General features: G+C 33.0%; 1 protein-coding gene across 2 annotated transcripts in view; it reads left to right on the top strand.

Annotated features, from left to right (window-relative positions):
• LOC146530041 (paired box protein Pax-6-like) overlaps window positions 1–24757 on the top strand; it is a 37048-nt gene extending 12291 nt beyond the window's left edge. The window contains exons 2-6 of one of the 2 annotated variants that reach the window (XM_085200982.1): window positions 3418–3582; window positions 12043–12183; window positions 22343–22621; window positions 23006–23190; window positions 23426–24757. In XM_085200982.1, the coding sequence (XP_085057108.1) occupies window positions 3418–3582; window positions 12043–12183; window positions 22343–22621; window positions 23006–23190; window positions 23426–23971 (1316 nt within the window). In that variant the 3' untranslated portion in view covers window positions 23972–24757. Of the gene's footprint in view, window positions 1–3417; window positions 3604–12042; window positions 12184–22342; window positions 22622–23005; window positions 23191–23425 lie in introns of both variants that reach the window. The other variant, XM_085200981.1, reaches the window with a different exon arrangement.
• The last annotated feature ends 858 nt before the right edge of the window (window positions 24758–25615 follow it).

The raw sequence follows: 25615 nt of genomic DNA, 5'->3' as shown, positions 1-25615 counted from the left end.
GCCAGGCTATTATTTATTCGTATCTGACTTGCTTATTTAAAAGCTTACTTCCTCCATTCAGTAACTGAGTTCTCAACTAACTATTAAGGCATGATCGTTATAATTGAATATGCAGGCCAGTCGTGGCAGTGGCACAAGCGTGTGACTGTAAGCGCGACTGGTTGGGGGTTCGATTTCCATTCGAGGAAATAAAATATTTAATATTTTGATTTCTTGGCTCTGGTGTCGAGGTGAAAGTTGAGAGGTGAAAGTCGAGATGGGTTCTACCACTCAACACACAATACCTCCAGAATGCGGGAGAAAATTGAAACAATGTCTTAGCACTAGGTTCCATCTGCCTATCCCACTGGGAGTGGGATACAGTGCGAAGGAAAAAAAATCTATGAATATAACCTCTACTTTTATAATAAAAAAAATACAGATACGCAATACGAAAGTCACACAGATATACTATACGCATAAATAATAAATATTTTTTTATTTTACTTCATTTATTGAAGCAATTGTAGACTTGAGTCGTCGGGCAGTCATTTGTTATTATAAATGTATATTTATGGCCTACACTTTCGATCTTATATTAAAATATACAACAAAAGGTGGTAATTTTCTGGTGCGTGATGACTTTAATAGTTGCAGAACTGGCTAAAACAATGTTTTTTCGCATAAACTGTTTTCATTTGGCTGAACGCGGTATACTGCTCCCCTACATATTACATTTAATGCGAGGACACTTGCGTGGTTGCAAGCATTCCAATACATTCATGTTTGTTTATTAAATTATATTGATAAAATGAAAAAAAAAAAAGTTTTTATGACTAATAGTATCAAGAAAAATGTAAATTATATATGAGAAATTAATTAATTCTGAAATCGTAAAAATATTTTTTATAAGCTATACATTCTAGTATTTGTATGTAAATTCAGTGTCATTATAATATTACTATAAAAGATTTTAATTTCTCTTAAGTAAAAAATTTATGGATATTAAAATTATTTAAATAAATACAATTACTCATGTTGAGCACGCCGAAAACTTGTCAATCAACCTTTGATTTCGCATAATTAATGAAACCACCATCTTGTTTATGACGAGTGTGTAAAAGATAAGTGATGTGTCATTTGCATTAGTATTTAATTAGGTGAACGACATAACTACATAATATACAGCTTCACGCTAGGTAGAGGGAAACTAGTGCTAAAACACTCCGTTCCTCACTTTCCGAATAATTCTGAAGGCATTGCGTTGAGTGGTGGAACACGACGCCGCGCTGGCACGACACCAGAGTGAAGAAATAAAAATGCAAATTTAAATAAATATTTCATTTCCCGGAGTGTACCTAGATCGAACCCACAACCAGTTGCAATTAAAGTCTAACTCGTGCCTCTGCGCCATGACTGGCCTAATAACTACATTTACACTAATAAAAAATAGACTAAAAAACTCACAAAAACTCAAAAACTAAACTCATTATTACAAAGAACGAGAACCGTACACCAGAGTCACTAACAGTCAATACATTCTAATCAGTGATTTATTGGCCCTAATCCTCGCCAGAGCACAAATAAGCTATCTTGTCGACTTAATGTTGTATCAGCTCGGGCGTGAAACTCCCGCGCACCACTAAGTGGTCCTTCCAGTTTCCAGTCGAAATATTTTAATAAGACCTCACTACTCACGCATCCAAATAAAAACATACACGCACTCAGCGACACGAACGGCCTCTGAGACCTCTCTTGGAACCAACTCGCCTTATTTATAACACTAGCGACACTAAGACTCTACATTTTTGCTCTAAACGGTGTTAATTTATTGACCGTGGGCAGATAATATCACTTTTTTCTCCCATTATTGAAACGATTACACCAGAAATTATACGTCGAAGTCCAATTCCGAGTGGTCGATCGGATGAGGAAATCCAAACAAAATAAGCTCTTATTATTTTGAAAATAAAGTCTATTTTTATGTTATCAAACCATGATCGCGTTTTGCCTTTCTCAAAGAAATCGCCTTATGGGCTCGCTAATAAAAAGTGTAAAGTTATGGACAAGTTATGCCACATGCATTAATTTCGATGCTTAACCCGATAAACAAATTATGGTGTATTAAGTTAATAGCTTAATTTATAATTGAATGTGTTACGACGTGTTCATAAGAAAGCATTGTTACGATCGGCCTTTAGCATATCTGGGCGACAAATTGCACCGGCTGTATACAATACTTATAACTGTTGTGAAAACGACATTTTATACGAAAGATACGTACTCTGGTTCAATTTAATGGACAAATTTATGGGCAAAGTTTTATTATTATGGTTTTATTTGGACATGTGAAATGTAATTGTGTTCTCCAGAAAAAATATTTAGGTAATTTAGTGAATTGAAGTTCAGTATTGTTTTAAAATTTGTTATGAATATTAAAGTGCAAAGGGAACTTTCTCACGATAGTTCAACGATCTATCTATAAGTTAATATAATATAATATATATTTTAAGTCTTTTAATAATTAATCGAGTCAATACTCGCTAGTCTTTTGACACAAATTAAATGTAAGTAATTTACACAAATATGCGCAGTTAACTGAATGGTCCGGGATCGAAAAAGCTATTACCGAAAGCACTCAAATTAAGGAAAGAAGTGTAAAAAATAATTCCACTTTCAACGATGCACGACATCGCCTCAAATGACTATTGTTATTAGTTCTCATTTTCTTACCTCATTTTCGAGTAATTTTGTTGGGCGCGCTTTCTTATATAATGTTATCTTTTGGTTCTTTGTCTTCATTTAAGTTGGAAAGATTTCATATGTTGTTATTCTTTTATTTGTATTTTTTTTTTCAACAAAACAACACAATTTTACTTAACTGTACCGAACTACAAAGTACTATACCTAAAAATATACTTTTATTTTGAAAATTATCATTATCAGCCTTCGGACGCCCACTGACGTTAATAAAAATATATATAGATACCATATCTATATACAAAGATTTGTTTACAATAATTTTTAATAAAAAATATTTATAAGTAATTGCATGTAGAAAATACATAATTCATTAAGTTTGTAAAGTCAATTTAGAATAGAATAGAATAGAATAGAATATACTTTATTGCACACATAAAAGAAATATATAGAAAGAACAACACAAATAAAATTTAAAGAAAAACACGTATGCAAAGGCGGTCTTATTGCTTTAAGCAATCTCCACCAGACAACCTTTGAAACATTACGGAAAAATTGTAATGAGGAGAAAGGGGACAACGTCTCAGTGCAAATCTTATGAAATATAATTAATTATTATATAATATATAATAAACTAAGTCAATAATATAAAATAAACTTACATAAAATGTGTTTAATGAGTAATAAAATGTGTTTAATTAGATAAGTATTATATTTTAATTCAAATTTTGTTTCCAGTACCAGTATCACCATCGTCCTCCGGTGGTGGGTCAGGCACACCGCTTTACCCTGGCGGAGCATCTCATCCTCTATCTTCTCTGCTGTCACAGCAGAGGCTCCTGGAGCTGTCACGTTTTGGCTTGCGGCACTACGACATCGCTCACCATGTGCTGTCTCAGCAAGGTGCTGTTACTAAACTACTTGGTAAGATTTAGATATTAGGAAGAACAAATAGTGTTCTGTAGGCTAGGGATAAATTCTAATATAGTGGTTTCTTGACTTTTTTGTATTGTTTCAAATTGCTCTTAAAGATACCTAAATCATATATCTCAACATAGTATAACCATTGAGCAACGCAACTGGTTGTGGATTCGATTCCCATTCGAGGAAATTAAACATGTGATTTGGGGATTTTTTTTATTAATATTACATGAATATATCATACTAGTGTAGTTCATAAGAACTGACCATAGTGGTAACAATATTAGTAACATTGGGTTACTTATCACTAAATTCTCATCACCAATCATTAAATAGGTAAAACGTAAAGAAAAAATATCATAAGATATTTATCTATATATATAAAATAGAAAGGTCACTCACTCATCACGAAATCTCAGAAACTACATGTGCTAGGAATGTGAAATTTTGCATAGGAGTAACTTATAGGATGTAGGTGCTTGCTAAGACGGGAATTTGCAATATTCGACTTCTAAGGGGTTGTTTTTGGGGTCGAAAGTTTGTATGAAACTTCGTTACTACAAATGCTAGGAGTCTCAAATTTTGCATAGACGACACTAGGACGTAGTCATGGAGACAGAAATTAATAATAACATACTTCACGCGGGTGAAACCGCGAGCGGGCCGCTAGTTATTAATAAAAATAACACGTAGACAAAAAGCGACGTTGAGTTCCGCCACTCAACATGCTACAACACTCAATGCTTCAACAATTCTGCGAAAAGTGAGTGAGAACGGGAATGTCTTAATGGGAAACGGAGTATCGTAACATTAAGTTCCCAGGTTCCCTCTATTTTGAAAACAGCATGAACCTAAAAAAAAATATATATATCGAGACAACAATGGTGATTTTAACGAAACAAAAATCGTATAATTGAAATGTGATTCAATACAAATAATAAACTTTTATTATCCATTTACTTATATGTGATTATTTTTACCAACACCATAATGTGTACGATAAAGTTTTTAATTGCGGTATTCATATCACAGTGCTCATAAAAACACAACCGATATATTTGACTGCATTATTATGCAATTTTATTTTTTATATGTTTTCAATAATTTTAATAGGAATAACTCATTATAAATTTTATTGATTTTTGGGAAATAAAATCTAATGATTAGAATTTATGTCTTTATTGTTGAAAATACGTGAAAATACGAAGGTCTTGGCTACATGCATAAAAAACCGGCCAAGTGCGAGTGCGGACTCGCACTCGCACTTGGCCGGTTGCAAGTGCGGACTCGCACAAGAATGGTTGCTTACTATTTTTTATGAAAACGACAAAAAATAATATTGGCTGTATGGAAGCCCGTTTAAATATTTATTTTATTCTGCTTATAGCATTTGTTGTTATGGCGGCATTAGAAATAGATCATCTGTGAAATTTTTTACTGTTTAATTATCACAGTTCATGAGATATAGCCTGGTGACACGTAGGTACGCCAGACAGATATATGGGCGGACAGCGAAAATTATGGTTAAGAAACCCTAAAAAGGAATGCAATTATTTGATAGTGAAACGGGCTATTGGATATCTCATTTCAATTGAGTAGTATTTGTACCTGCTTAATAAGTAAAATCTTAAGATAATATTAAAACATATCACGATAGAGATATAAGATAAAAAGATGATAATATATTAGAATCACCAATAATTCTTCCTTCCTTACTTTATTCTCATATTCATAAACAATATTTCATAAATAAATTGATATTCTCATGTAGGTATATTATTCTCGATCATGTCGGAAACGTCGGTGTTGGGATGGTATTTAAATATATCCTAATAACACGGTTGCAATAAAAACCTCATTGATCAACGATAAGCCATCTGAAAAGTTTCAACCGAACTGGTATTGACGAAAGCTTAGATCATAATCGATTCATAAAACTTGCAGAGTGTTAATTATAAGCCACTGGTCTGCGAGCCAATACTGTAACGACGCCATGAACGCCGCGAACGCCGCGAGCATCGAAATAATACGGGCTCTGTCAAACCTATCTTAGTATCAATGGTTTCTTGCATTAATAATCCTTTATTCAAACCATAATTACTATCAATGCTTTCAATGCGATTGATATCAATCGGATGTGGGTGTGATTACAGTTCTCATCTTTTAAAAAGAAATGTAAATATTGAGGCTGTCGTGGCGTGGTAGGCGTGACTGTAACGCGACGGTTGTAGGTTCAATTTTACTCGAAATTTCGCTCTGGTACCGCGGCGTTCAATTTCACGAAACGCCTCGAAATTCGGTGGAAAGTGGAGAACGGAGTGTCTCGATACTAGGCTCCATTTGCTCTTTCTGCAATACGCAGTATACAGCATGAAGCTGATTTTATTTATTCAAATAAAATCACCCATTCATTTTACCAACTATAATAGAATTTTTTACTTCTGGATTCCTAACAAAATAACTTATAATTGAGGTAAAGAAATTACTGACGTCAATTAGTTTAATACCACGGCTGGTTGCTCGAGCACCGTAGCAACTTGTCATTAAAGACAACGCAACTATTGAAGAACAACACAAGATCTGTGCTATACCCGCAATTAGGACACATGCTCACTTTGTGTTTGCCCAAGAGTCGTGAAAGAACGATTTGAAAAGCAACGTTGCGTGTATTAACTAATAATATGGAAACATAAATAATTGTCTAGTTTTAGAAAACTCTTGCAGCACCGCGCGAGTTCAGATTAGTCCCTTTATAAATATTTGAATTTCTAATTGAATTATACGTGAATAAAATGTTAAATGGCTACCAAATTAAGCTGTGTTTTCATTTCTTCCTTCTGGTGTCGAGGCAAAGCCCGGCGTTGAACACGCGATGCCCCCAGAATTCGGCAGAAAATGGTGAACGGAGTGTCTTAACACTAGGTTTCTCTCCTCTGCCTATCCTGCTACAAGCGGGATACAGCGTGAAGCTAAAAAAACCATTGTTAATGAATTGTCTTGCTACAAACTGGAAATTATCACAGACAACAAACAACCGTTAATAAAATTGCCAGCAACACTAATACTATAAAATATAACGACGCGAGTGTATTGTCAATCAATTTTAGCCCGTGGTTATTTCGTAACGTCACGTGGCGGGTTCCCACGGAAGCCCGGCTGCGATCCGCCCAGGGCCGTCATGTAAAACCACTTACGTATTTAACATAGCCACCTAGCCTTAGCTCAAAATGCTATTATCTAGCTTTGCTATATAGAAATGGGCACACCTAAATAACCTTTCAATCAAACTATCTAATTCATAATGGAAGGTGGATGTTGATTGTTTGAGAGGGTTATTATTTTGAAAAATTACAGAATTATTATGTTGTATACATACAGAAAATAGACTTTTATGATGAAATATGGTATAACTTAAATCTTTATACAAAAAATGACTGATACAATGCCATATTTTAAATAAAATAGTTTAAGTGACAGCGAGGTGCATTGCTGAGCTTTTAAGGCATAAATATTAGGGTTAAAGGAGAAGGGTTCATTATTTCTAAAATTATTTTTTTCCTATTCATCTCATCTACTCATTTGTAACTAAGAATTAATACAGAAGTAAGGGAACTAATAGGGAACAATTTTTGAAATCCAAGGAATTCAAAATTCTCAGTATTTTTCATTAGATACTGAAACCAGAAATACAAATTAAAAACTTTATCTATAAATAGATATAGACACACAAGAAGAACATACTAACAATGCCTAAAATAATAGAGAAGGCAATTTAATCAATTTTTAACCAGTAAATTTATTTGGTAATCCCAAAACGTTGCAGTTAATGATATCTACTCAAGAAAATTGTCCGCGGATCGCCGCGGCCGGTAATGAACCCGTATTTAGGCATTGGTCCTATAATCAAAATTGAATTACCAGGGTTGACATTCTTGCTTTACAAACTATGCTTTTTCTTTTTCCGCTCCAATTCTGTAGCTTAATTTGAATATTTAATGATGTTCGTCGTCGATAGCCGGTGAAAATAATTTTAAGTGACTCACAAAATAACTATACTCGTACTGTGGAACGTATAGACTTACGATCCGTGTATTAGAATATTTATTTCTTTAACGATTTAAAAACATCAATTTAAATTAATTAAACTTTCTAATTTAGTTCCATTGGTTGATCAATTTGTTCATAGAATAATTTACATAAACTATACAATAAATGAAGGTGTGTCAATAATATTATTTTAATTAAATGTAGTTCAAAATTATTAAATATTTATTAGTAAACTAAGTAAATTCAGTTTATTTTTTCTTGTTAATATTGTAGGATCTGTCGTGTCCTATATAGGTTAAGATTTTTTTTAATATGTAAACATTAGGCCTATGTTTATATAAGTAATTTTTTATATGCCATTTTATTTCGCTGTAGGCAATATTAAATATAGAAATATAACACACGAAGAAATCTGCAAAGTTGTTGTATATTGCGTTAGATATAGTATTTAAACATCTACGTGTACATGTGTGTGTGTGTTAATACACGAAATGTTTTGCCTTTATCAATTGCACCATTGAGAATCAGAGTCATTCAAGAAAAAAAGAAATTAAACTGGTTCAACATTTTATTGCTTGACAACGTTATTTTTCTTATTAACAAAAAAAATTAAACATTGATAAAAATCTATACAATGCTTTTTATATAAGCTTTAAATATTGCTTTGACACACTTCTACTATACTTTATATTTTTAAAAGCGGTAGGTAGACAGAAAACAATTTAATTTCAAGATGCAATTGATTTTAATTTTCTGTAAAGTTTTCTAGCAGGAACAGTTAAGTAATTAATTGTATAATAGGAATTCTATTTTTAAATTAGTACAACAACACACCGAGTTAGTCTTTTCAAACCCAATACGGTTTTGTATGCAAAAACTTAATAGAAAAGAACGATCAGAATCTAGTTTTGAATTTATTAATGGCTTCTGAAGAAGCAAGCTGTCTTGTTAATTCTTTCACAAAAAATCCATCAATCATGGAATCGGGCGTTAACACACTTCACTCTAACTTGTATGAGCCAGGGCTATCCAGAACACTGCTGTTGAAGATTTTGATCTATTAGGTGCATGACGGTGCGTTTCCCGTCGGTTAGCGCCAGCCAATACAAAGATTCTCTTTTTAATACAAATTTAATCAAGTGAATTCGGCCCATTCTAAGCTCGCTTAAAACATGTTGTCCTTCTTTGTAGACGCACCGTGTAATGGCTTTAAGCTCTCATAAATGGCTGTTGTTTGGAAAATACTGACGTTTTGGGTACTTATTGTACTGTTCATCCACTCACGTCCTCATGACTGTTAAATGATTAATTGTTATCCGTTTTGGTTGTTGAATGAATAATGAAAGCTGTATGTACCTGTAGGCTCTTGTGTATTATTTATTGAATTATACAAATCTCAATGTTTATATCCCACTTTTTTATGCATAATTTCGCTTTTGTAAAAGGATTAAATATATGAAGAAGTAAGTAGAGGGAGCCAATGTCAACCATGGAATCGGGCGTTAACACACTTTGCTCCCCACTTTCCGCCCATTTCTGGAGGTATCGAATGGCGGAACTCAAAACCGCGCTTTACCTCGACACCATTCATTTCATTTCTTCAAGAGGGTATCAAACTAACAACCTGTAGCGTTTACAGTCACCTGTAGCAGTTACACGTTTATGTGACTGTAGAGGCCTGCTCCTGCGCCACGACTGCCGTCAACATCATAATTATCAGACAACAATATCAAATTACTTTAATAACAACAACAACAACCGACAATGGAAAGCGCATGAAGCACCTACACTCGCGTTTTACGCAATAATAACAATTTTAGGTATCTTACACGAACCGCTTGCGCCTGCGCCCGCGCATAGGCAACGGCAAGTAATTGGCCCCGGTCATGCGATTACGTTCCTAGCCGATTTAATTACCGCAAAATGAACGGTGTGCCGGCCTCCCGCAATTTACCTATCAATCAAAAGGAGAGCGGCTGCTTGGCGGGAGTCTGCTAGGCCTATATAGAATATAGCCAGGTTTCAATCGTACTAGTTAAGTATTTACTGTACAGTGCAGTGAAAGGTGCTTGATACAAATAGATGATAGCTTGAAGAAATTGGAAATTAGGAAATGTTTTGCTTGTTTAAATAATGTATAGTAGATATGTATTTTTAATTGAATTCTTTTTTCTAAAAAGAGGAGATTCTATAATAGTTAATTATACCTACTTTTATTTTATTTTTGCCCGATCATAGTGAGTTGTGGATCGATTTATTAAATTTTAATTGAAAGATTAGTTATTAGTTATAGCAATAAGCCTAACTGAGCTAAATGCTAATAGAAGATCCAACTCGATTAGAAGTTAGGAATTAGGAATCTTTTAAATGTTATGTATATTGTAGATACAGATAGAGATAGAGTACTATTATCACTATCCATTGAGCACTATATTTTCAGCTAACTTGACCGCATTATTGACTAAATTTTTAAAAAGTTAAATGTCAAAATGTTTAAATTCTTCTGAACCATATAGTTATCTAAATAGCCTGCAGTAAGCTTTTTAATAAAAGCTGTTAGAAAACTTTGAAGGTAATTTAATAGAAAAAATAAATTAAAAGAAAATCTACAGCTTTCAGGAGAAGAAACAAAAAAACACTTTTAATCCCATAAAATAACAGTAAGTATAGAGTAACAAGGGAACTAATTATCCGATTTGAATTCTTTTTCCAAATTGAAATTTAATTTAATTTTTGTTATGATTTGCCCATTCACCATGGCTCCATAATCAAGCATTTCACCAAAATAGAATATTGTAGAAATATTTCGTTATTGAGTGTAAATTACAAATATAATAACCCCTAAAAAGGTGCGTTGGTCTGGATACATGTGAAGTTGGACATGTTTTTGCGTACGTCACCATTTTGGGGTTTAAGCTTTAGTTTTATCAAGACATAAAGACCCGTATGAATTTATCGTGAATGGCGTTGACAAAAATGAGAATATAAATAATGTGATGAATTATTCAGCGTGATCGGTATGGAGGGCCGTTGTCCAAGAGGTAAAAACGGTTCGCGCGGCCGTCTGCCGGAATGCTGCCTCCGATGCCTTTTTGTGTAATTGTCTCGGAGCACGCACTCATCCATTATCTACTAACTGATTTAGGAATTACAGAATTCAACATTTTTTTGGGTCTAGCGTTCATTTAAGTCATGCAGAATAAACAGGTATCTTGATGGTGTGAGCTCATGTTTAAGAGTATCAGCTAACTTGGTATTTAAGTATTCGTTAAACCTTAACGTACCTGCCTTTATATGATTCTCATGAATTATTACCAATTATATTTTAGTTAAAAAATAACTTAATTATTTAAAATATTAAAAGGCGTTTATTATGGTTCAGTTTTTCTAAAAAGTTTATTGGTTAATTTTAGGTTTGGGCCCAGCAACTTAAAACAGTGATTATATGAGTATTAGATTTAGTTATAATACATAGATACGAGAACTAAAATGTCGTTTTTAATATAATTTAGAAGAAAATTTTAGTTGTTTTATGGACATGGAATAGTTTCTATACATATAAATTCTCTCCCTCTCTCTTTTGATGGATTTTCCTAAACAATATTCATAGTTATACAGTAAGTAGTATTTTTTCTTCCAATAATAATATTTTAATAAAGCCGCACAATTTAATTATTATCTGTTTTATAATTTAAAATGCAAACTCCCAAAAATTCCCAAATATCATCGAATATTTATTCGATGATGTAGTGTCCATTTTACAAATCTATGTTGGACACGAATGCCACAAAAACATCATACACCAAAAACAATTTGCCTAACCCCAAAACAAGTTAGGTATTCCTGTCTCGCAGCACCGACTTCATTTAAGTCGATGTCATTGTTTCTATAATTAATACTAATTTGCAGTTTTCATTATTATTCTGTACCGCGCCTTTGATTATCGATTTTTTTAGGAGAGCACGTCCATCTTCCTTTTGAAGGCTGAAGCGGTAACGTAAGATACTTTTCAACTTTTAAATTTGAACCTTATTACGTCGATATATGTTGTATAGGTAATTGCAGCTGTGACTTAAACGATGAGTGCGCACGGTATTGCGGCAGTAGACGCGTTTACTCACGTTTAGCACTCAATGAAATTGCATCAATCGCTACCGTGTCGCTATTATTGGTATTTTTATTATGGATTTAATTTGATTTTATTTTTTTGTTTCAAATCTTCAGGTGTCACTGTTAAAAGTTTATTGTTAAACTTAAATAAAATTGAAAGGTTCCGTTTATTTACTTAGTTTATTGACTTTACATAAAGCAGTCTATTTAAAACGGATTAATACGTATAAATAGTATATTACTATGATAATTAATATTTTTATAAACTGCTTAATTTGGTTACAGGTACTCTTCGACCTCCAGGTCTCATCGGCGGCAGCAAACCTAAAGTGGCAACTCCAGCAGTTGTCTCCAAGATAGAACAGTATAAACGAGAAAATCCAACTATCTTCGCTTGGGAAATCCGCGAAAGATTAATTTCTGAAGGTGAGTGTTAAATATTAAACATTTTACCAAGATATCCAACATTTTTTACCTATGTAGATATTTTATGTAATAGTACCTACTTTAATTAACTACTATATTTTAGTATGGTATCTATACTGTTCTACACGTAACTTAACACTTATTCTTACTGTGGTTTGAATCTTTTGAGATTCTAATAAGTATAAAAATATTTAATTATTTCATCATCATTACCTATCTAAGTAGGCGGTAGGTATGCGCACACAACAAATGCAGTTTTTCTCACATGAATCGTGATCTCGCAGGAGTTCCGGAATAAAAAGTAACCTAATGGTGCTCGACAACCCCCTTTATATTTTAGTAATAGTTAGTTCAACTTTACCGGACATTAGCCCAAATAACCAAAAATACAGACATAGAGGCAAATATTTTAAAATACTTAGTTTGTTTATGTTTTTTAGTATCGTCTAAATAAATTACTTGATAAAAGACTTCGGTAATTTTTAAATCACAGACATTTTTACTTATTTAAAGTAAGTGTAGGTAAAAATATAGATTACCTTACTTTATGCTGTTTCCAATTTTTTTTTTTTTAATTTATTAAATTGAAAATATATAATATTGTGGTGTTATTGAATATATATTGAAAAAAGCGTATTGCTTAGAAGGTATTCTTCTAAGCATTAGTTATCGGTTTGTAAAAAAAAAGAAAAAGTGTTTGTAAAAGTATCTACTGCGATATTATGCCTGTGTACATAATTGCAAAATATCTTTACTTAGAATTACAAATAATTCCGATTATCTATAAAAATGGTGTATATTAATTATGATTTTATATTAATATTTTTATAATAATCACGCACTACTCCACATGCTTAATAAAATAAAACAAAAAAGGAACAGTTTTTCAAAAGTAATTCATGTTTAAAGACGTTAAAGATGCTGTATTTTATCCATTTTTAAATGTAGTATGAAGCTTAAATTTTATTTCATATTGGCATGACTACCGGTATGCAGTGTGCTTCTCGTGTTACAAAGCTCATGCGTGCGTGCTTTCAGTAACTTTATAATATAAACATTATGTTGATGCTCTTTAATAAAAGTTTTCTTCTTCCTATATATATAATCATATTTTATTACATATATTATATTATATTTAGCTTCCTTTCCCCACTTTTTAGAGCGAGGAAATGATAATATTAAATATTTCATTGCCTCGAGTGGGAATAGAATCCTCCACCACGTATGTAACATACGCAAAAAAAAAAGCTTATTTGACTGTTATTATAATAAAAATAACTGCTCGTACTTCGAAACTGTTAGAAATCTATTTTATTAATTAATTCAGAAGCTTAAGTACCTACTATTTTTAAAATCATTTCAAAGTAAATTCCTAGACTGCGCTAGTTCTTAGAATAACTACAGTTAAACAAACAACCAAGCAACACACCAGGTATACCTATGCATGCACCGTGTTGACACATAATTCCTGCATTTAATTCCAACACGCAATGCTTCCAGAATTCGGCGGAAAGTGGAGAATGAAATGTCTTAACACTACGTTCCTATTGCCTATACTGCTGTGTGCGGGATACAGCGAGAAGCTGATATTAATTCCAACTTTAGTGTTCCCCACCTAGAATACGAGATGCAAGCTCATATGAGCTATCTACTACTACCTCAAGTTTACCTAACTCAGAACACGTAACTTAATACAAAATTAACAAGATCGAAGCACTCTGCTCACCTAGTGGGTTATTAAATAGTTAAATATCCAATTAAGGGATTAAGGGGCTTGGGTTTTGAACTTTAGGTAGTTATTTAGTTATATGTCAATACATTTTGGGAGGTCAGGTGGTAAAGCCAACTAAATGCAACCCCGAATATCGCCTATTAGTTACAATAATGGCGGCTAAGAGGCAACGGATATAATGTAATATGATATGGATGTTTTGAAGTTAATAGATAGATGGATTTAACTAGGGGTCTATTGTAAACAGCCCTATATACTTATTTTTTACTAAAACATATTAGGTATATAAGAAAAAAATACTTTTTTTTTAAAGATCGTCAGTGATATTCGATAAAATGTTATGTTTTATAACTTTTTTTTAAAAAATAAAAATTAAAATATTAATATTAAATAATATGCTTCTACAATTGGAAATATTAGTAAAATTATAATATAAGACATTCTATATTTAACATTTATTATTATTATTATAAAGTAAATTTAATGTATTTTTTTTTTATTTAGGATAATATGAACAGTTTAATAAACCAACGTGATGGGCGTTCTTGACTTTGAGGCCAACGAGCCAATTGCGATAATTGCACGAGCGACACCTCTCGTGTCCATGCGTAATACGAAAGTATGTACTAAAACCAGCTCTATTGGCCAAGAACATGTATTGTAAATTAGTCCATAAATATATTCTATTAAGGTATATAATTGCAATGGAAGAAATGTAATTTTTGCTCTCTTCTATTACAAAAGTTATGCATTTGCAGTTTTCTAGCAAACAGTAGGGAGAGCATGCAACAGTCTGTTAAACTGGTTTCGTTCATGACCATTTCTGGTTCATGATATCACTAGGGACCGGATTAGATGGTGATAATATTCTTCGTGATGAGAGCACCTCGCAAAACTGAGATGTTAAATTGGTTAATTATCGTTAAATCTAGCTCTAGTTGGCGTCTTTTCTTAGGAGTACCTATGTAATTGTGTAAACAGAGAAACGAGAAACTGGCACATATAACTAATTAAAACAAAATTCTTACAAACACCATTTGTTATATAGGGCATAGGACGAAGCATAGTTTCTTATATATATTCTAAAAGAGCACATTTACATTTGCATTACTTAAAAAAAAACAATATTAGTTTTAAATATCTTAACAATTCGTCTTGTACCTACCTATTGTTTTGATAATGAGGGCTTAATTAAAAGACAGTATTTTATGTTATAAAATTTTTTGAAGAATAAATAGAAATACTCTCTAATAAGGCATAGGTGCCATTAATAACACCTGTGAAACGCTGGTGTCAAATAATATAAAAATAAAATAAAATATAAATTTTCATAAACTCCATGAGAAAAAAATACATATATTAAAAATGCAAGTCGTGCAACTATTACGCTAATAGCCTAGAGCTTCGAGCATGATATTTAAAATATGTTCCTTTGAGAAATGAAGTAAGCCAGTAACTACAGATAATTATTTGGCATTTCATACAGAGAAGTGGATCTTATGATTGGAAGTCGAAGGGATATTGTGGAACGTGTGTCACCGTAGTGTTTTTCTTATCTCCATTTCTGGCTGACATTATCGTCATTTGTTGAAATGTGTTTAAAATAATTGCTCGATCGAGGTGCGCTCATGACTATGGTGTATTCGAAAATTGCACGCAACTCGGTCGGCTGTTCTGCGTAAATGCTCACATATTTGTTGTTAAATACAGTAGTTTTGGCCTCGGAAGTTTAAATTGTACAGTTACATTTGCATTTAGTGAGTGAAATTGTAAGGGCGTAGTAAACGCGGCAGTTGTGGATTCGATTACCATTCGACAAATTTAAATATTTAATATTTTAGTTTCTTTGATCTGGTGTCGAGGCGAAACGTGAACTTGAAGTTCGCCATTCAACACGTAATGCCTTCAGAATTCGGAAAATAGAGAACAGAATGACTTAACACTAGGTTCCCTCTGCCTACCCTACTGCATGCGGGATATAGAGTGACGTTAAAAAAAGGAATTGTAAAGGCTTTGTTCGTTTTCATTGCACGAGTTGCTGTCTACAGTCGAGATGTAGTTATGATTGATTCTATTAGATCGGGCGATGGCTTCGGTGTATCAAAGCGTGTTGACCGGAGCAGACCACCTGCTGATGAAGGAGCCGCTATCTACTTGGGAATCCAGTGTAATAAGAATTGATTAGAAGTGAATTATTAACATTATGGTAGTAACATTATACGTTTTTACATTAATTCGTAGATACGTTTTATTGTACTATAAATCATTGTAAATGTAGATATAGTAAATGTCACAATGTTTTTGTATATTAGGTAGGTATTTGTTTTTCTAACCTTTGCTTATAATAAAATCGTTATGGATCGGTATCTGTACATGGAAGATAATTGGAAAGGAAAAAATGTTATTGATGGCGTTTAATAATATAATAGAACAAAAAATTATAATTTTCTAAGTTGAGCGAAATCACGAGCGGGTCGCTAGTGATTTCAAAATTTTCGCCCTTAATGTTAAAAAACCCTACGTTTTTCTCGAGGGTTCTGTTCCCCATTTAAGCCGTATTCTGGAGGCATTGTGAGCCAGAGCGAGGAAATGACAATTATTAAATATTTTATATCCTCGAGTGGGAATCGAACCCACAACCTGTGCTTGTGCCCCTGCGCCACGGCTGGCATCAATTTATTACATGGTACCTACGCTTAAATAAATTAATTCCTATAAAGGTAATAATGAATATTCACATAGAGCAAAAAGCGGTGCGCAAGTGTATGACTTAATACGTAAATACATACTTTTTAGGTAACTCGCTTACGTTAATGGAAATCATACATTATCTAGTTGGAACCCTGCCTATCCTGCTCTGTGCGGGATACAGCGTGATGCTGAAAAAAATATTTATTTCTAAATTAGATTGCTAAGTCTATGGAACATAACTAATAGAATTTTAATCAAATTTATAACGAAATGATCGCGTACAATGCTTTGGGTTTTTATGAAGAAACGCGTGCTGAGTGGTCAGCTTTAGACGTGCTTATGAAACTGACTAAATTGATTAAATTTCATAACTGAATAGCGGCATACTTTCAATGTACTATCTATCTACTGTATATTGAGAATTTCGTGACTGATTAAATCATATTTTATGATTATAAAACGTGTTATTTTCAATATAATTATATTGAATGAGCAATTCTCACAGGAAATAACAGTTTTAAAGTAAAAAAAAATACTTTAAATTTTAATTTCATTATTTGTATGTATGTTATATTTTTATAACATCTTTTTAGTCGAATATAAATTTAGTCTGGTATTTTTTTTTATTAAAACGAGATTTAACAAACATAACATACCTAAAAGTAAGTAGGTACATTAAGGTTCCTCTTAGGATATGGATATTTAGGATGGATGGATATTTCTTGTTTATGTCCTTAATAAATTTTTTGGCAGGAGATAGTAAATCTGAATTGAAACGTAAAAACAAATTTTGTTCTTGAACTTTACTTAATTTTGTAAAATTAGTTTTTCCATATAAGTATATTGTTATTATTTTTCTAATGTTTTTTTTTATATACCTATATTCCGTGTATATCTTATTAGAATAATAAATGAAAATCAAATATTTTTTTAGTATCACAGGGGCCACCTGTTGGGGGTGGCAATGTATCATTCGCTGCTATGTAACTAATCTGAAAGTAGAGTCAATATCAATTAGGAAAAAAGAATAATGATTACGTAAATTTATCCGGTACTTACTTAAATATATTTACTTTTTAATAATATTTACTTTTTATTAAAATTCCATTTAACTAAAGGAGAAATCTAAAAAAAACTGCTTTCACCTCTACATGCATTTACGTTAATTGTCGATAGTCTTCGGAAGCGGTTATCAAAACAGAGCGATTCATCGAGATCGTCTAAATTTTAATAAGGTGCCCACTACCGCCTTTGTTGGCGATGACTACGCAGCTTTCGACAATAGCTTACGCAACTTATCGACTAAATCGATATCGCTTTACCAGCCGTTACGGCCGGCTCTAGCTACTGACCAAATTTAGATTAATAGCATTCTCTTCGTTCTCCAACCACTGTAGATACGTAGGGGCTGCTTTAATTATTAATTATTTAGTGGCGCCGATCAATTAGCAAGGCCAATGACGAGAACTTTTACGAGAGGCCGTTAAAATATTTATTTTTTATGTCACTGTTTTCAATCAATTATCGAGATAGTTGGCGAGATAGTTCGGCTTGAAATATGATTGCAATAACGATTATAATGAGATATTCGATTTGAAAGTTTGTTTTTTTGAGATAAATAATGTATGGACAATTGAAAGAAAACGTGTAAAATAATAAACTTGGTCCATTATTTATGTATTAATTAACATTAATATAATTAAGTGAAAACTGTAGCGCAATCGTCACTTTCTTCTTTTTATTATGGGCTTCAAGTATTTTTTTATCTTATTTAAGATAAATAACAAAAAACGCACAAAGTTACTCTAACCGTCAGAATACTCCCTCGTTGTCGTCAAAGAATAGAAAAGTGTTTTTATATAACGAGTTTTTTGACATTTACTAACAAGGTATCGCCTCGTTGGTCGATTGGAAATAAATCAAATCGATATCCACATAGGTTCCAATAAACCGATTTATTGATTTGTTACAGTATTAAATTGGTTCCCAGCAAAGTTGCCAGTGTTGCCAGTGTTGCCTGTCATATCAATGTTTACGGTCATGATTTTTATATTCAGTATAAAATCTATTGTAATTAAAAAATATAGTTCACTCGAATACTTATTGAAAGTTACTATATTTTTTGTTTAAATCACATCGTTGTGGCTTATAATATGAACGCGTGAAGAATTCGCTATCGCACATCGATAGTCATTAATAATGTTGGCACATTTGTTAATTTAGCTATTGATTGCTAATTGAAACGGTGGTAGAGGAGCGGCGAGCGGCACCCGGCTTCGCGTGGGCGTTTAGCGCAACGGCCGGCAGCGGCCCCCCGCCGGCGCGGACACCTTTTTCCTCCGTCCACGCCGCGGGTGCCGCCTGATTGCCTCCGATCTCATCGTTTTATGTTCTCCATAAAGCCAACAATAATTCATTTAGACGACGTGATGCCACTCACTCGTTAACTGGCTCCACTTGTTCGGAGCGGACGTGATTTCGGATCGCGCATCGCGTATAATTCCGATACGTAACAAAACGAAAGTTTACAATTAGTGTCGTTTACCCCCGATCGAGAGGGGGACCGTCCGTGACTTCCCTCAAATGAGCTCTTAATGACTTACCTTTAATTCTTTAATTATAAAACATTTTAAAATCTCTTGCTATCTATAGTCATGATAATCTTGATGCACAACTTAATGGTCTTTGGAAGACATAAAAATAATCAGGCTTTTTGTATAAATAGTGTACAAGCAATAAAAATAACTAATTATTTTCACTTCGTGGAACGTTCACCATAATATGATTATTAGCTTTCGTAATCAGTTATGAGGTGACTCTTTCGAGTTCAATTTCCACTCCTCCGGTAATGGGAGTAATCAAATTTATCGAGAGCCGGTTCGGGTAAAACAAATAAATTCATTCCAAACCATTAGGCACGAGATCCGATTGTTAATGTCTTAATTTAGAAGCGGACGTAAATCTTCAAAGGCGTGACAATTACTGTTACTTCCCGGCAATACAAACAAAAAGGTTTTCCGTCAATTATCGATAAATTAACCCGATTAAACACTCCATGGCAGACGGCGCCGGATTGTCTTATCTTTGGACATGCCTCGCTTTTAGGCAGGTACCAACATAACACCAGTCCGGAGTGAAAACATTAACATTTTTAAATCAATTTGCTTTTTATTATGGGTCGTTACAACTGACAACACAAATCATCCAAATTTATATATCGTTTACTCAGTAATTAGACAAATATGATATTACCAGTAGTCCAAATAGGTCCACAGAGTATTTAGATACCAAGTGAGACCAGCTTCTTTTTTTAAATATCTATGTCTTTAATAAAAGCGGACCCCATTGAGACTAATCATGATTAAACGACCGTAGACAAATTGCATGACCGTGACTAGGCATTATAGCCCGAATTCGATCCCAAATCATTAAAAGAACAATTATAGATATCGCATTCCCACCTGCAACCTGTTGACGGATAATGATCTCTTTCAAAACAAATAGTTAACCAGTGGTCTTTGTCATTACGTCATTGTTGAAGATTAAAAAAAAAAAGGAAATGACATGTGAGTTTAATAATCATTTCATTATAGCCACGCCCGAACTAACGTCAGAATTGACACTTGCATTTAGGCTTATGCAAGTGCAAATTATTGAATTGTGAATATAATATGAGTGAATATTAATAATAAGTACAACAAGACAATCTATTAAAATAAGTTAAAGTTAACTTTGTGAAACGGTTAATATAAATTTCCAAAAACTAGATTTTTGCAAAAAGCTACCGTAGTTAAATTGGTAATGCTGCCATCTAAATTAAAAAGTGTAGGTACCTACTATTTACGGCACAGTAAATAGTTGTTTGTGACAAAAACGCCTTTAACAGTTCCCATGTACATTTTTTCATATTATCGATGAGCAAGGAAATAGATTAAAGTGACAACGGTCGGTACTATCACAAAACCTTACATTTTCAACGGTATACTTTTTTTTCGTAAGACCTATATCGAAATCAATTTAATTGAAGGTCTCATCGGTGATGATTTCAATACGTACTTCTCAGGAATACTGTGGTGTTGGCGGTGGGTTGGAACAGAATACCTTCTAAGGAGGCATCTTAACGCACCGATTACGAAGCAAACAAATTGTGTTGAGCAGCTTTTTATACTTTTGACGTGTTAACAATAACCGGAGGTGCGCAACTGGTCATTAGTATTATACTATATAAGGCTTTGTGTTTTGAGTAAATTATAACAGGATGATGGTGATGGTGGCAGCACCGCGCCAAAGTTCTCTGGAGCCTCAATAGAGCTTCATTATGGACCGTGACCATATTAAATATATTTAATATTTTTATTAAATAAATAGGCGTTGCTACGCTTGAGAAATTTCAAAGTTTATAATTTAAAGAAATTAAATATAGTGTAGTCGTAGGGCGGTTTATTTATGTATTGAACTCTATAGGTAATTGTCTATAACAAGGGATCCAGGAAAATGTCTTTGACAGTACACTTCAGGCGTCTATTAAGCAATTAGACAAAATTATGCTTCCTTGGTGTAATTGTTCCAATTGAATATGACTTTGTATAACGATAATTGGCAAAGGGAAATACGTGCGCAGATATTAATAGCTAAGTAGTTATATACGAGCAAATATAATGCACTTACTCATAATGTACTCATATCTGTTAAGTGAAATTAACTGTTTGCGATATATTAGACAATGAATGATGAAAATAAAGTTTTGATTAAGAGGCCAGTAGTGGCGTAGAAGCACAAGTGTGACTGAAAACGCGACAGGTTATGGCGTCGAGGTAAAACGCGGCGTCGAGTTCCGCCAGTCGCCATGCAATACCTCTAGAAATCGGCGGTATATGGAGAGAGAGGAAGAGTCTAGTGTTAAGACATTAACACTAGACTCTTCCTCTGCCTACCGTGATACAGTCAAGTTGAAAAATAAATAAATCTATTCTATGAAATAAAATAAATAATGATCAATAAATTTTGCATATTTTCAATGGTCAGAATAAAAAAAACCTAATACTATAAAGATATTTATAATTTAATAACAACCAAACAAGATAATTGTATAACATTGTATAAAGCAATTATATATAAAAAACAAAAAAATAGAATTTTATATCACACTGGTCCACAGAGCAACTGCTCAGTAGCTCTACAACGAAATCTACGACAATTACAACTGGACAGGGTATGATTAAATTATACCACTTAACCAGAGTGTTTCCTGAAAATTACATGGGATGGCTCTGCCAAGGTTGTGCCGACACGCGATCCTCAGCACGCATTAAAATGTATAATGGCTGCCGATTTGAAACGCGACCAATGACGCATCGGTTTTAACGTGCTGCTGGCTGGTCACTAATTTACTGTACATATTGCAATTACTTGGACGTTGCTCAAGAAGTTGTATAGAAAACTATAATCTTGTAACAGCTTGTGCACGACTACGGCTCACATATAAAAAGGATGTGAAATAGAAAATTGCGGTACGATGTCGATGCAGTTAGGTATTTTATCAATCGACCTGTAAAAAAATAAAAAATATTGTTTATACACTATTTGAAATTAGCCGTATTTTGTTAAGTACTGATAGAAATAAAATATGTCTTTATTTTTTTGTTAAACACATTGTTCGGCTTTAAAAATAAATATATTTATGTATATTTAGTACGATTATGGTAACAATAAATAAATCAATTTATTTATTTATAGGTGTTTGTACAAACGCTACGGCCCCAAGCGTTTCCTCCATCAATCGGATATTGCGCAACAGAGCGGCAGAACGTGCAGCTGCAGAATTCGCTCGAGCAGCAGGCTACGGTCTATATGCAGCGCCAACACCCTATGGAGGGTTCCCATGGGCTGGTGGTGGTGTATGGCCACCTGGAAGTCTACCACTGCCACCTGGAGTGCCAGCTCCTAATGTAGGACTACCCCACCCAGATGCTATGAAACAAGGTTTTTTGGGATCATCAGGACGTGGCCTTATCGGTAAGTTCATAAAACTAAAAACGTTTTTTGTTACTGAGAGCCAATTGTTTTATGATTTATTTTCTTTCTTTTATTTATTTGATACGTAAGTACTTCTCATAATAAGTACACTAAATTCTATTGCTAGATATTAGTATGCCTAGATCTGGAATTCCATAGGTAATCAAACCGGAGAATAAAAAAAAAAATGTAAACAAATACTCCAACAATTTTTTCAACTTCTCCATAATAGCATCAAATATAATTATTTCTTTTCACATTTAAAAGTAGGTAGGTGTTTTAAAGAAACTTTATATAATTGCTATTTTCCGGTGTACATTTTAGCTTCGTTAGATAAGCATTGACTACTCAATTTGTTAATTCTTTCTCAATTATTTAATTTAGATGTGGATGGCGATGATTCCGGATCACTGGATGGAGAACAACCGAAGTTTAGAAGAAATCGTACGACGTTTAGTCCCGATCAACTTGAAGAATTAGAAAAGGAATTCGAGAAATCTCATTACCCTTGTGTTTCAACACGAGAAAGATTAGCTTCTAAGACTTCACTTTCAGAAGCACGAGTTCAGGTAAATATACATCTAGCTTTTTAAATTTTACTTCCGATTCAGTTTGATTGGGTAATAAAATAAAATATATTTATCTCTCTTAAATATGTAATCTAATTAATGCAACATCTCATACGCGTCAACATTGTAATAGATTTAGTCAAATCAGACCTTTTTTACCACAGCCATTTGCATAAATGAATATTTGTTAACAAGACAAGATCGGCATACTAATCAGGTTTACCGTTACTGACAGGTTTGGTTTTCCAACAGACGAGCGAAGTGGAGGCGCCACCAGCGCATGAACCTATTAAAGCGCGGTGGCTCTCCCTCACTCCGCATCCCGAACTCTCCTTCCCCGTCTCTCCCGTTAGCTCACTCACCATCCCGTTCCCGTTCCCGTTCCCTTTCCCCAAATCCCGTTTCGTACCACGCCCCTCAGATGGGAGGTGAAAACAGTGCTTTTAAGGCTCTTGGTCATCACGATTCTAGCATTAAATCTCTTTGTCAAGCGAATGCTTTGAAACTGTCTCAATCCACGTTTGACAGCTCATTTAAACCCCATCCCAGTTTAGACAACAGCGCGTTTAAAGCGTTAGTGCCCAACGCCGCCGCGCTATTAGCAGCGCAATCCATTCAATTACGAGGATACGATTCACACTCAGATTCAGATGAAGAAATTAATGTCCACGAAAGTGATGACGAAACGGAAAAGAATAGGATCAGGTCCAGATCGCCGAGTCCCAGGCAGAGGATGGCCGGCAATGACTTGCCTTTACAATTAACTAAACACGATCGTTGATTAAATATTTAATTTACTTTTGTTGATGTAAGAAATATGATTCCTATCGAATGATGTTCCGAATAAATAAATTATGTAAATTATACTAGAGTGCTATTTCACCAATTTGCTTGTAAATTCATGTAAATATATAGGCGTTAAGTTTTGTGAAAGATGGCTATAAATTTAAGTATGCACAAAGAAACTGTTTTATTTATAAATAGTATAATGTCAGATTTAAGGTCCTTAAGAGATGAAAAAAATATAGAAAGTGCTGTTTACATTTATAAAGTAGAGCACAGTGAAATTTACTGTTTTTATATTGGCTGTTTACAAAGGAGTTAAATGTGAGGATTTACGAGACAGAATTATATTTTAACTTTAATTTATGTCGCAGGTGCTAAAACTTTGGAATATATCGTTAAATAAATAGAATACCAAAGTGACATATCAATATTTAGAAGCCACGGTCTCACCTTGTTTATAGTTCCTATTATGGATTGCTGAAAAGTTTTAATATGAGAATAACATCAAGCTTGTTAAGCCTAAGGTATATTCATAAAATTTCTTGTCAACGAACACCTACATAATCTTCGCTACCACATTCCTTTAGTTTGTAAAAGATCGTTGTATATGTGTAGTTTTATAAAGAAAACTAGTTGTGTATATATATGTATGTATTGTTAAGCTATCTTAGCCAATGTGGACTATTTATTATAGACAGATATATTAATGTGAAATGAAGTAGGAAATTTACATACGTACCTATCAAATATTAAAATAAAATAAATTTTATTGAAAATATAACATGTATTTTATTTAAAACACAATATCGATAAGATAAAATATAAACCTGTAAGATTATACTTTCTTTATTATTACACAAAAAATAGTAAAAAGTCATAATATTAATTTAAAAGGATTTATTATAAAAATATAAAGTTAAAATTAATTATACTCAAAAATATATTTACATAAACAAAGTAATGTTTGTTACGTTAGATATGGAACATTATAAACCATTAATAATCTATTAAGATTTATACAGATATATTTATTAATACATATAAAAATATACGATAAAAGTATTACATCAAATGGAATCGAAATTATACTTTTAATCTAATTGAATTATTTTCATTTACATCCATTGTTTTTATTTTACTTATGAAAATGCTATTAAACTGCGAAAATTGACTAGTTTATTTGTTCAAACGATAAAGTCTTTGATATCGATAATCACTCACGTTTCGACAACAATGGAAGCAATCTCGAAATGACACACGTCTAAATGATAAAAAACTTAAGAGACTCTCTGAGCCAACATGTGCGTCTTATAAAAAATAAAAAATGGGTAATTGTATCCTGTAATTATTCTTTTCACTTACCTCCTAACAATAGCCTCATAATTCTTAAGTATAACAATCAGATCATACGTGCAATTATCCCTTTTCCCGAACTCATTAAGTGCTGAATCAATCTTCCCGGATATTGATAATCATGCCGATATTTTATAAAAACTACTTTTAAACTTACTTAAGGAGTTATTTATTAAATATGGTTAATATTAGGTCAAACTGTTTGACCGTGTGGGATTATATCAAAAATAACAACTCTAAAGTAAAATATTACTTGTATTAAAAGTACAAATTGCAATATATTGTC

This window comes from Heliconius melpomene, chromosome 17 (assembly GCF_056956725.1).
Source record: "Heliconius melpomene rosina isolate 202511_hmr_F chromosome 17, ASM5695672v1, whole genome shotgun sequence".
Classification (NCBI taxonomy): Eukaryota; Metazoa; Arthropoda; class Insecta; order Lepidoptera; family Nymphalidae; genus Heliconius; species Heliconius melpomene.
Note: the sequence above shows the minus strand (reverse complement) of the source record. Positions and strands in the feature narration are given on the sequence as shown.